This window comes from Centruroides vittatus, unplaced genomic scaffold, assembly GCF_030686945.1.
Source record: "Centruroides vittatus isolate TY-2023 unplaced genomic scaffold, ASM3068694v2 contig_453, whole genome shotgun sequence".
In the NCBI taxonomy this organism is placed as follows: domain Eukaryota; kingdom Metazoa; phylum Arthropoda; class Arachnida; order Scorpiones; family Buthidae; genus Centruroides; species Centruroides vittatus.
The window spans coordinates 1,261,918-1,274,777 of NW_027122249.1; the positions used below are offsets into that span (position 1 = coordinate 1,261,918).

Consider the following 12,860-nt stretch of genomic DNA (forward strand, 5'->3'; position numbering starts at 1 on the left):
CTATAGTACACCCTTAATATATTTAATATATTAATATTATTAATATATATATATACATATTAATAGAAATGCCTTAACATTTTATGTATTTTTATGTATAAAATAATAAAAGATAAACAAAAAGAAAATATACAATCTACATCAACATCACACCAGAATCCAATTTTGCATTTTCTCATCCCAGAAGCATTAAGAATCCTTAGACGTTACTTGCCAACAATTGACAATTGCGAAGATGATGTTTTAAAGGCGTTCGTGATCATTGAAAAAGAAAGTCGAGACAGTTAAGTGCTCAAAACAAACAACACTAAACGAATTTTTTAGTTTTTCATCTACAGAGTAATTGTAAATGGAGGACACAATGTATCGTAAGCCTATACTACTGTTTAACGCACTACTGTATTTTCCTAATTGTAGTTTTGTGGTTTTTTTCAACTTCGCTTTAGTCGTCACATCGGATAACTCGACACATTTCCACTTCCCCTTGGGGTGTCGACTTATGCGGAGTCGACTGTATTTTAAACATTTACACAGTAAAACCATTGGATATAACTGACTGGATCGAACATAGTAATTTACAAAACTCATTATATTATTTCACAACGTATAACGAATTATTTTTATTTAAAGGTGGACATATATAAAACAATCATTTAAAAAAATGGAACTACAATTATTTAGACATGGAACTTCTTTTGTTTCCAAGGTCAGATAATACTGTAGTAAAAAAATAGTTATTACCAGAAGTATCTTGAAAAGAATTAGGGGATACTATAGATTACCACCTATGGAATTTCGAGACTTTGACTATATATCTGAACTGAGGGGACCGAGACGAATTCAACGATACCCTACTTTTTGACCGGAGACGAAAAGTAAGAACGTTATCATAGTTTTTATGTTATCATACTTTTTTAATGCTTTCATGCAGATGGCACCGCAGTTTCTAGTGCTGCTATCTCGCGGGTAAAGTCTGCAAACAAATTTAAAAAAGCACTCTGAAAGGTAAGAAATGGCACGAACTGTCGAATGCCACTTCTTTTTTTTCTCTTTTGTTCAAGAACTACTGTGAATCAATAACTAGTGACGTTAAACAATCGGCGGCCTGCCGGCGGCTCCCCTCCCCGGGGAGTCCGTCGGGAGCACGAACAGTCGAACGCGTTCCTTTTTTTCAAGCATCGCGACTCCCGATCGCGATAGCGCGGGAGTCGCGATGCTTGAAAAAAAGGGTAATACTACGAGCCGACCGCAAGCGATAGTGAGAGTGAGGAGCCGTAGCCCCCGAGGTCGACGAGTGCGAGGGTTTGCAAAAAGGACTTAACTCGAACTGTAGATGATCAGTGTGCTCGTGGATCAACATCTGCCTTTGTTGAAGGTATATATGGCCGAGTGCCGGACTGCCTGTTAAACACGCGATAGGCTTAGCGGAGAGAGCGACGCGACTCCCGATCACCGCGCGATCGCCGAAAAAAGTATGATTACTTTCTTATTTTTCGCCTCCGGCCCAAAAGTAAAGTACCGTTGAACTCGTCTTGGTCCTCTGAGTTCAAATATATACTCAAAGTCCCGAAATTCCATAGATAATAATCTATAGTACACCCAAGCATGATCTTTGCGATATTCTATGTTACGAACAATACTTAATTAAACAAAAAATGGATATTTTCAAACTCAATACAATGTATAGGTATTTAATAAATAAGTAACAAATAGTTATATATAATAATTATTTAATTTATATTTCATACATTCTTAAGTTGCAATTAAAACGTCTTATAAATGTAATTAATTTTTTAAAATTTAAATATATAAATATTCTAAATAAAAATATTTTTTTCAATTGAAGAATATAGTAATCTTTGTCTTATTGTTAAAATATTATTTCGATTTGTCGTGTTTTCATTTACTCGATTTAAAAGAATTATTATTACAAATTAACACAACTTAATTTTATAATGTTATAATAATAAATTTAATAATTAAACGGAATATATTAAACTTATTGATAAAATAAAATTAATTTAATTAAAAGTCGTGATCGGTATGTGTCAGACCACTACTACTTACGTACAGAATTGTTTATTTTAATTTCTTATTGCAATTCGTTTGTTTTGAACGATGAATGTGATTTTCAGAAATGCAGTTGTTTGTATTGATAAGTATTTGTTATTGTGTTTTAATATGAGTATAAAGATGGATATTTTAAAACAATTAGTACATAGAAAATAATCGAAAACAACAATAATGAATAAATATTTATCTTGCAGTTGGATTTTTCCACTAATAAACAGAGGAAGAAAACGAGTTTTAAAGGAAGAAGATTTATACGAATCTTCAAAATATCATACTTCAGAGTACCTCGGAAATCTACTTCAGAAGTAAGTTCATCAATTAGTAATAAAAATTGTGATTAAATTAAATAATTTTAAAAAAATTATGCAAGAAGAAATAACTGAAAAGTATCTTGTTTTAATTCACATGTGCGCTTCTCATATATAAACAGAAAAACTGTGTTTAAAAATAAACTCGCTTATTGTGGTATTCACACGTAACAGAGCTAAGTTAATTGCTACGAAAGTGTTTGAACGAAACAATAAACAGTTTGGTTTATCGACGTGAACGTGCTTGTTAATTTTCAGTTTTGATTATATAAGTAAATAAATTGTATTTATTTACAAACTGAAACGGTTAAGGCCGGATGGCCGAGCGGTAAAGGTGGCAGCCTACCGCTCTGGGGGACCCGGGATCGAATCCGAACGGGTCGAATAATCCCCAGGAATTTTTCGGGGGGTGGTCCGTTTGGATATGTCGAGCCCCGTCCCTCACCACCCGGTCGCCCCATTGTGGGCCTGGCCGAACCCATAATGGGCCTACTAAAAGAGGCCCTCTTAGTGCCCACAGGGTGGAAAGAGTTAAAAAAAAAAAAAAACTGAAACGGTTATGTTATAAATTGTATTTCTTGACATTATTTTCACATTGAAACCAGTGGCGTAGTGTAGTGGGGGCGGCAGGGCGGCCCGTCCCGGGCGGCACTTTTAGGGAGCGGCAAAATTTCACAACAAATAATAATATCTTGTAAAAATTTAAACCATTTCATTTCATATTTTTGTCGCACCTACGATTCGGACCGATTGAAATGAGCACGGAATTTTTCATTACTTACACCTAAATAAAGAGGTGGCGAAATTTTTCTCCGCCCCGGGTGGCTGACACCCACGCTACGCCACTGATTGAAACGAAATAAAATAAAAACTTTCACAAAACTTTAGGTATTTGCAAACTTTTATGTTAATAATCAGCGCAGCTACCAAGACAGAAGTTTATAATGTTTTAGTTGTTGTTCATTCCTACATATTGATGTTATTTTTACTAAAACAAAATAAAATTATCTACAATAGCTTTTCATCAATAAACATTCAACATACTTTCTATGTAAAAAACTTCACAAAAAGGACTTTTCTTACATCGGCGCATACAAGCTTTCACGGTTTCAATTGTTATGAAAAATTTAGAATATGATAATTTTATAAAAATTGTTCTAATATTCGAACTTGTTAATAAAAATATTAAAATATTTAAAAATTCTAACATAAAAAATGTATTTCGTTTAATCCACAACATTTTGTACTATTAAAAAGTAGGCGAAATGCAAAATTTTAAAATGCACTGTACACTGCTTGCGATTAAAATTGCTATACCAGGAAGGAAAGCAAATATCAGAATCATATTTATTGTACACATATAGTATAATGAGAAGAAGACATGATTAAATTGGCAGGTAATCTTGAGGTACAGAACTCCCAGAATGTTGCAGACTAATCTTTTAGGCAAATTTTGCGTTTGTTGCGTCCTATCTTCATGATGTAGCAATTTTAATGGCCAGTAGTGTAATTGCAATTTTCGTTGCGCTATTAACATTTTCACACTTTACCACAAAATTAATTTTGTCTGTCGGATTTCATGTGACTCAGTGTGCATTCTAACCAAATAAATATCGAAGTGTTCAGTACAGTATATATTTCAAGTCTCTATTTTTTAATTATTAAAATGCACAATGTACAGATGCAAACACTCTTTGTGCTCAGATATTCTAAACACCTAGGTGCTACTGCGTCTAATTTTCTTTTGAATTTATATCAGTGTATGAAAAAATAACAGAAATTTTGAATGGATTATACATTGAACACCCAACTTTTATAGAGGACTAGTTAAAACCATACATGTTGTAGGGGTTAATTGTTTCTCTGTGACAATTTTCCTATCAATATTTACTAAGTTTAATTAAAAGTATTTATCAGATTTTTTACCAAAATACTTTCAAAATTTTAAAAGTAACTATCGCAATATTATACTGCAAACATACACATTTAAACTTTACTATTTCTCTTTTTTCTGTGGTCCTTTGTTCTGTGGTTTCTCAGGTTATAGTAATAACTATAAAATATTCGTAAATGTAAAACGTTGAATAAGGGGGAAACACTAAACAATGCTTTACTATACTATATTTTTTATTTCAAATTGATAAGTGGTGTAGCAGTATGCAAGAAAATTCTTATTTCTTATTGAACTGCTTAAACTATAAACAATACAGTAATTAACTGACTGAAATTTGTATTATAAAAATGTAATTAGAAAATCACTCATCAAACTAAAAATAAAGATTATTTGAAATAAGTTTTTATATATCAATTAAAATGCAAAGTAAGCCTAATTGTTATTTACTTTGCGTAATCATACATAGACTAAATGAAATCTACGTTGTAAATACATAAAAGAGAAATGGTAATTATAATTTTGAAAATACACAAATTCACAGGATGTTTGTAAATCTGCTACCTACATGTATGAGAGTAATGCCGCATTATTAAAAATGCAAAATACTACACAGTTTGAATTGGAAAACATTAAATAAGTTATATGCGATCTGCCTGCTGAAGAAATTGCAGTAGAATTTGTTACAGCACATGCTTCTGCAGGCTTGCACTTGCATGCTATTTGATTAGTTTTATAACGTCACAGTATAATACTATGCTGTGTTAAGTTTACATTCACCTTGTATCATGATGCAACATGCACATCCTCACTGCTTATTTTACTCTTTCTTTCGAATTGGAATATTTAGAGAAGCACGTGTCCAAACACACTAGTATTTCCATTCGCGGAATATTAGCATGATTGATTATTACTTAACATTCCAAATTATCTGGTCTGAATTAATAAGCTTCTATGGTATATTCTTTATAAAATTATAATATTATAAACACAATATAAACATAAGTTATAAAGTAACAAAAGTAAATGAATATTGATTGAAATATAATTTTTAATTGTTATCTTGATTGTAATTTTTTTCAGAGAGTGGGACATTGAACTACAGAAGACAAATTCAAGCGTACTGAAAGCTGTATTACGATTTCTTGGATGGCAATACTTATTAATACTTTTTCTTGTACTAATCCAGGTACTGTGACATCTGCCTTGAAATACTGTTACGCATATATTTAATTAAATAAAAAAAATGACTGATATTTGTATATATTTGTATAGGAAACAGCAGTAGTTGCAGGCCAAGCATATTTATTAGGATTAACAATACATTATTTCAACAACAGATTAGAGTGGAATCAATACAACGCTTATGCGACCATTGCAGGATTTTTTGGTTTAACTGCGATTTATGTATTTACATTTAATACAAATTATTTTATAACAGATTTATATGGAATGAAATTAAAGGTAGCTTTTTGCAACGTTGTTTATAAAAAAGTAAGTATCAAATCTTCAGGTAAAAAATATTTTATAACTATAAGCTATACATACAATATATGACTTTGGTGTCATATATGACAAAAATCGAAAATAAAATGCAATATGAGTAGGAAAGTAATGAAAATTGCTAAAAACACAAAAATGATTTACGAGATGTATGACGACACAATGAAGCTCAGTGGTGTCAAGTAGAAACCACTTTTTAAATAATGATTAAAATAATATTTTATATTATTTTATTCATTATTTATCATAAAATTTCAAACATATTATGTTTGAAGAATTAAAACTGACACTCCTTTTCAATATATTTGTATATATATAATATACTTTTGTATTGTTAGAAACATGTTTTTTATAATATGGCCTGAAAAAAAGAAAGTTAAAAGTTTTTAGTAATTAAAGAGGAAGTCTGGAAGTAATCAAATTATGTATCTTTTATGAAAAGTATGTTAAATTTTTATTTTATGCTTTTTTCTGGAAATGTATATCTTCAAACTTATCATTAATACATGTAAAGTACTTTTATATGGATAATTTAGTTCAATTCAGAAACACTTTGAAATGAATCCATGTTATATAGATGAAAGCAGAGGTTAGATATAACTATACTGTAATTATTCTATTGTTCTTGCCAGGTTGATGATTAATACTAAATCGACATCGTACATTTAACAATTGTAAACACGCATACAACAAATTTTGTATTATATATATATTTTTTATTTCACACTTATTCTAGTTAATAATTTCATTATACAAAAAATTAAAAATTTGGTGTATTTTCTTAAAGAACATTAATATGTTATATTTTTTCAATAAATAATAAAAAAAACTTTACGAAAATATTTATTTATTGTTTATTTTCATATACAGGCACTAAGGCTAAATTCTTCTGCTTTAGAAAAATCGAACGTAGGACAAATGGTAAATCTTCTTGCAAACGATGTCAGTAAATTTCATAACGTAAGTAAAAAATAATTTACTGAATAATGAGAATAAATTTACTGTATTAATATTTTTACATAGCGTAAATACAGTTAGGTGAAAAAATATTTATACCTTTTATACAAAATATAATTAGAAATCAATATATTACATTTTAAAGTCACCAGAATTTGATATTTTTTTAACCTTTCAATTCTAATTTGAATTTCTTTTGGAGAGAATAGCAAACCAAAATGAAAATAAGTATGAAGTTTATCAGTCATTCATAAAAATACTGTAGAACTTCAGTAACTTAACGTTCAACCCATTTTTTCGCGTTTTGTAAACAGAGTATTAAGAACCAGTGATGTTTTAAAGTATGGACAATGCCGGTTTACCAAAATTTTATGAATTTTCGCAAAATTCGGTAAGTTATAAAAAAAGTCCAAAATTTTCAGATAATATATAGTTTGTAGGATGCAAACCGCTGCATGGTTGCAATTTGTCTATTCACACTTCTCACTCAGTATAAAGATAGTTAAACAAATAAATGATATTTCGTGATTTACATAGTTAAAAACGAACTGTATAATAAAATTGTTGTAATCATAATTGTATATTGTTCATATGAAGAAATTTATTTATCTGTTTCGTTGCTTTGTGAGTGTGTACTATTTATGTTGGATGTAAATGATTTCCATAGAAATGTTTTTATTTTGTTTTTTTTTGCAAAAAAGGCCCCTTCCCGCTCTGAGAGCACTAAGTGGCCAGGGTAGCCTATGCATAGTTGGTGCATGTGTATTTTATAATGACACAAAAATAGGATTATAGGTGAAGCGGCTTAGCCTATTCTAACATTAGTGTTAGAACAAAGCGTACGACATCCACGTAAGCATATATATATGACTATTATAAGTAAACATATTTTACCAAGATATATCCTGTAGAAACGATATACAGCCCAGCCAGGAACAGCGACAGTTTACCCCAGCCAGCAGAAAGAGTTTTATTAAGGACCGTAATGGCTTGCACACTAAATAAAGCAATCCTTTAGTAAGTTAAAACCCTCAACGTCCTCTACTAAAGCGTGGAGAGGAACCGGCCAAACCTGCAACCGGTCGCGTAGGAAGGTGATCGATTTCCTTCGACAGATATCAAAAAGGCTACAGTCATACAAGATATGTTCAATTGTGTCTGTAACCTGGCAACCACAGTTATAATTTGGTTATTTATGATTTTGAATCTATAAAGATACTATTAGAATTGATAAACCCAAGGTCGTGTTATTAACTCAATCACATGGCTTTTAACACCATCTTTATTTAGTTGATACGGTAACTAATTTTACACGTTTCGGGCCTCTTTTGCCTTTCATCAGTCAACTAAAAACAAGAATAGGATATACAGCATTAAAATTACTTTTACAAATAAATTGCTCAAATAATTTAAAATACATATATATATTTTATACGTACCAGTTTTTCCCCCGATATGGCACTTGTACACGCTTAAGTCTGTACATCACAAACTCGAAGAATAAGGTGGTTATAGAACCATTATAAAACTCTTTTATATCTGTTTAAAACGGTAAAACAATGTATAAAACGATGTATAAAAAATACACAAAGTAAAACAAAATCTTAGAGTTGGTTGTATTCCATTCTCTTATCAGAGATGATGAATGTGTATTTTCTAAGTTCATTCAGTTCATTATAAAGTTCTTTTAGGCAAATTTCTTCTTAACTGTTTGGTATAATTGGACATTGCAGAGTGAAGTGGTGTTTCCTATTGTTCGTAATGCCGTGTAAAATTAGTTACCGTATCAACTAAATAAAGGTGGAGTTAAAAGCCATGTGATTGAGTTAATAACACGACCTTGTGTTTAACAATTCTAATAGCAATCTACCACAATACGGTTTCTCTACGAGTGTGTATAAAGATAGCTATTTAGTTTACCATGCTGATTTAATAAAGTTGTAGTGAGATGGTCGTGATGTTCCCAATTAATTTTAATCCTGTTACTGACAGTTCCATTAGGGCATGCGCTTAGCACGCACTAATGGAAGAATAGAATAGTCTATATTACTATTTAAATAAGCATTAGTAGTCAGGAGGTCAGCCAAGGCATTCCCCGGGCAAGCAGAGTGTGCCTTAATCCAAGAGGCCTTATTGTTGTACAAGGCGACACACTTTTTGAATAAGTTGCAGGAGTCTAAACTTAGCTTGGTGGATATTTTAGGCCTTTTTAAACATGCCAATGCAGTCTGTGAATCAATGCAGAGTAGCACATGGTTCAGATTATTTTTTATTATGTAATTTAACGCATGCCAGACAGCTAAAATTTCAGCCTGAACAATGAAGCAATGCTGATGTAACTTAAAGTCTAAACAATGCAAAACTTGCATGCCTGACAGGAATGCCACAGCTGCCCCCGTGCCGCGCTCGGACTTCGACCCATCAGTGAATATCTTAAGCGGATGGTGGTCAGCATAATCGATCAATGCACCTTCATGTGAATATGCAGGGTGAGGAAGCTGCTCCACGCCAGCCTGGATAGCATACTGAACACAATAATTATTAAGGTGCAATGTACCTTCCCTCTTAATGTTAAAATAATCATAATGCTCTCTAAGCAGAAGATCCAATGGTAATTTGTTAGCTAAAAGTAAAGCAGTTTCTCTTGAAATAGTCCTATAACCCTTTATTATTTTAATACAAATACGCCGTTAAAATTTTAATAGCGTATCCCTATTCCTTTGGTACTTGAGAGCGTCCCCCAGACCCCTACAGCATATCGCAGATATGGTAGCCCAGCTCCCTCGTAAATAACATCTAAAGTCTTAGAACCAAGTCCGCATCGTAGGGTTTCTATCCTATTTAACATGTGTAGCAATTTTTCAGCTATCCCCAATGCACACGGATGTGGAGTGACTAGCTTAGTTTGTCATGTAACGAAACCTCCAGGTATTTAATTGAATTTACATATTCAAGTCTTTCTCATTTAAAGTCAAAGATCGTTTACTAATTTTTTGCTTTCTCGTTACAAATAGCAATTTAGACTTGTCAGCATTAAAATTTAATTTTGTTTCATTAGTCCAATTTTGAAGACTTGCTAGTATGGAACTAGCTTTCATTTTAAGAGAATAGCGAAGTTGAGGCCGAAGTTTTAAACGCGAAAACGTGTACGTCGGAAGTTCAGCGCCGCTTTCCCGTAAACCTAGAAGTTTGTCAATGGCGTTTGGAAAGTCAGTGGAATCATGCTCGACGTTTAAAACTTCGTTCTCAACCTCGCTAATACATATTCTTGTCAGTCACCGTCACAAGCAGGTCATCGGCAAAGGCAAAGAGTTCACTACCGGTGGGAAGCCTGGTCCTAAAAACAGCGTTCATTAAAATATTCCACAGGGTCGGGCCAGAAGCGGAACCCGGAGGAACACCCAGCGATACATCCTTAGTAGATACTACTGTATTACACCCTAAAGACACCTTCTGTTCTGAAAGTAGCTTACCACAAGATCGTACAGATTCTTTGATACTTCGGCAGTCCGAAGTTCGCGTAGTATTAAGACGGGCTAGGCGGTTTCAAATGCCGAGGAAATGTCCAGTGAAATTACAATGCATATTTTTTTTATTACTTAAGGCATGCTGCATTATATCTCTAACTTAATCAGGGGGTCAACAGTACTCATCTGTGGAGTGAAGCCAAATTGGTTTTTTATTTAGGAATTTTTTATGATTTAAATAGAAATGCTTTACATTCATAAATTGGAACTCAGGGTCAATTTCTTTCTAGAGAGCATTCGATTCCCAAAAATACTTTATAATAAGTAATAATATGAAGTGAATGAATCCATTTCCAAACTGTAAAAATATTCATTTTCATTCTAAAAAATCATAAATTATGCTAAAATTTTTCATGTAGATGGATTAATGCAGAAATAAACAAAATTTTAATACTAATAACAGATTAAAAAGAAGAAAGTAAAGTAAATAATCTTCTTGATGACTCAGGATATTTTTTCTTCAAATTTGAAGTTTAGACTATTTACAAAAATATACAATTTCGAGTCTATCTTTTAATCCATTAACACCACCACAGAAGTAACAGTTACAATGGTTTTTTGAAGAAAAACTTCATTAAAAAAGAACAATAATTCACAAAGTTAAAAACGATCAAACGTCAGCATTTTTTTAAAAAAAATCTATTGTAACTGCTACTTCTGTGATGGTGTTAAAGGATTAAAAGATAGACTCGAAAATGTATATTTTTGTAAATAGTCTAAACTTCGAATTTAAAGTAAATAATCTTTTAAAAATCCATTCATGAACCAAGCTCCTGAAATAAGTGTCTCACACTCATTATAATAGATTTAGAAAAATAACGAATTTTACTTTTTTGTAGTTCAAAGAGTAACGAGTAGCCCAAAATAAAAATCACACCAATCTGCCCACATTGCCGCAACATGTACAGATATCATACACCTTTCCACTCGTTATCGATTCTACCATACCCACAGGTGGTTAAGTGTAGAGAATAGGGCAAACTGTATAGTACGGATGTTTGGTTGTGTTTGAGTTTCAAATAAAGTTCGACTTTTGGGTAATTTCTTTTCAAAGAAATGCTTTGAACTTCGAGTTCTTTTATTTCTGGAATGTTGGAGTTTCCTGATACCATTGTATATAAGCATGAATAATTTATATATTCTTTCTGTACATTTTTAAAATAAACAACACCTACAAGTTCATTAGTTAAAATCTTAACGTAAAATAAACAGTATATAGAAAATTACTAAAAACACCAGAGGAATACTTCAGATATGTAATTTCTGAATTGCATTTTCAGTGCGTTGTATATTGCGTATAGTAGCCTATATGTCTGAAAATTGTACGTCATCATTGTAAATGTGGATTTTATGCAAGAACATACTTAATAATGACTTTGCAGGATACTCAGTAAATCTTAAAAGCATGATCATATACCGTATAATAAATTCAAACGATTGCTAGATTATACGGAGCTATATCACTGCTACTATTATTGATTAAATGATAACTCAGTAATATGGCACTAGAGGCAGGTGATAGGCATCATCTCTTGCTAAATTTAATAACTATATTTATCTAATCACCTAAAAGGGATTTGTGGACTAATAAACAAAAATTATTTTTTAGTCCACGAATCCCTTTTAGGTGGTTAGATAAATAACCAATTAAGCCGACTAATATTGCTGAATTTATCTGATTTATAATTATAATTCAATTAATATATTAATTAATTTAGCGGCTTCTGGAAGCAAAAATAGGTCCAAAGCTAAACTTGAAAACCTGCAACTTTCATTTATGGCTCAATTAGGTTTCCAGTTATGCTACACTGACCTGTGTCCAGGTCTTGCCGCCAGAATCTATGAATTTAGAAATATCATAATTGGTTACTCAGTGTTCTGTAGTGATTGCTGGATTATATCAAGCTTTATTACCACCCCGATTATTAATTAAATGCTAATTAATTTTTTCCTGAACTTTGTAATTTAATTTTTAAAACATTAATAATAGTAATTATTAAATTTAGCAGAAGAAGGCACTTAACGCCTGTCTGTAGTGTGAAATTACTTAGCATTTAATTAATAATACTATTAGTAGTATTATAGCAAGATAGAATCCAGCAATCGTTTACCATTTAGATATAACTATCAAGTTTGGATAGTTATATTTCTATACTCTAAATGTCCTCATATGAAAATCAGTGAAGATAAACAAATTATAACAATGCAGCAGCATGCTCAGTTACAAAACGTGCACTAACATGTGCGACATTCAGTGCACATTGTGGGTGCGCCGGGAGGTAGACTCGGCTAACAGGTCAGCTGCCCACGTCAAGATGGCGGTTCGGATGGGTTACGCGTTACGCATTCTGCGAGTGGAGGAAGTGGATGGGTTCGACGGTAGAGCGGCGGCGATATTCGAATAACGGACATTAACAACGAATTAAAAACAACAACAGTTTATTGAGACTAAAGCGGAAGTTACAATAGGGGTGAGCTACTGTCGCCTAAGTTCGGATACGCGGAGGGAGAGTTTACATGAATTTGGGTCATACCTCGTGATTCGGGTCGGTCTTTCCTCTAGGTCAAGTATTTCTTTATTCGCTGTCGGGTTGCGTCGGG

General features: G+C 32.2%; 1 protein-coding gene across 1 annotated transcript in view; it reads left to right on the forward strand.

Moving 5' to 3' along the window:
• Positions 1 to 2,244: 2,244 nt before the first annotated feature.
• Positions 2,245 to 12,860, forward strand: part of LOC136977330 (ATP-binding cassette sub-family C member 4-like) — a 53,745-nt gene continuing 43,129 nt past the window's right edge. The window contains exons 1-4 of the mRNA XM_067272797.1: positions 2,245 to 2,378; positions 5,356 to 5,461; positions 5,548 to 5,766; positions 6,646 to 6,735. Of these exons, the coding sequence (XP_067128898.1) occupies positions 2,245 to 2,378; positions 5,356 to 5,461; positions 5,548 to 5,766; positions 6,646 to 6,735 (549 nt within the window). The remainder of the gene's footprint in view (positions 2,379 to 5,355; positions 5,462 to 5,547; positions 5,767 to 6,645; positions 6,736 to 12,860) is intronic.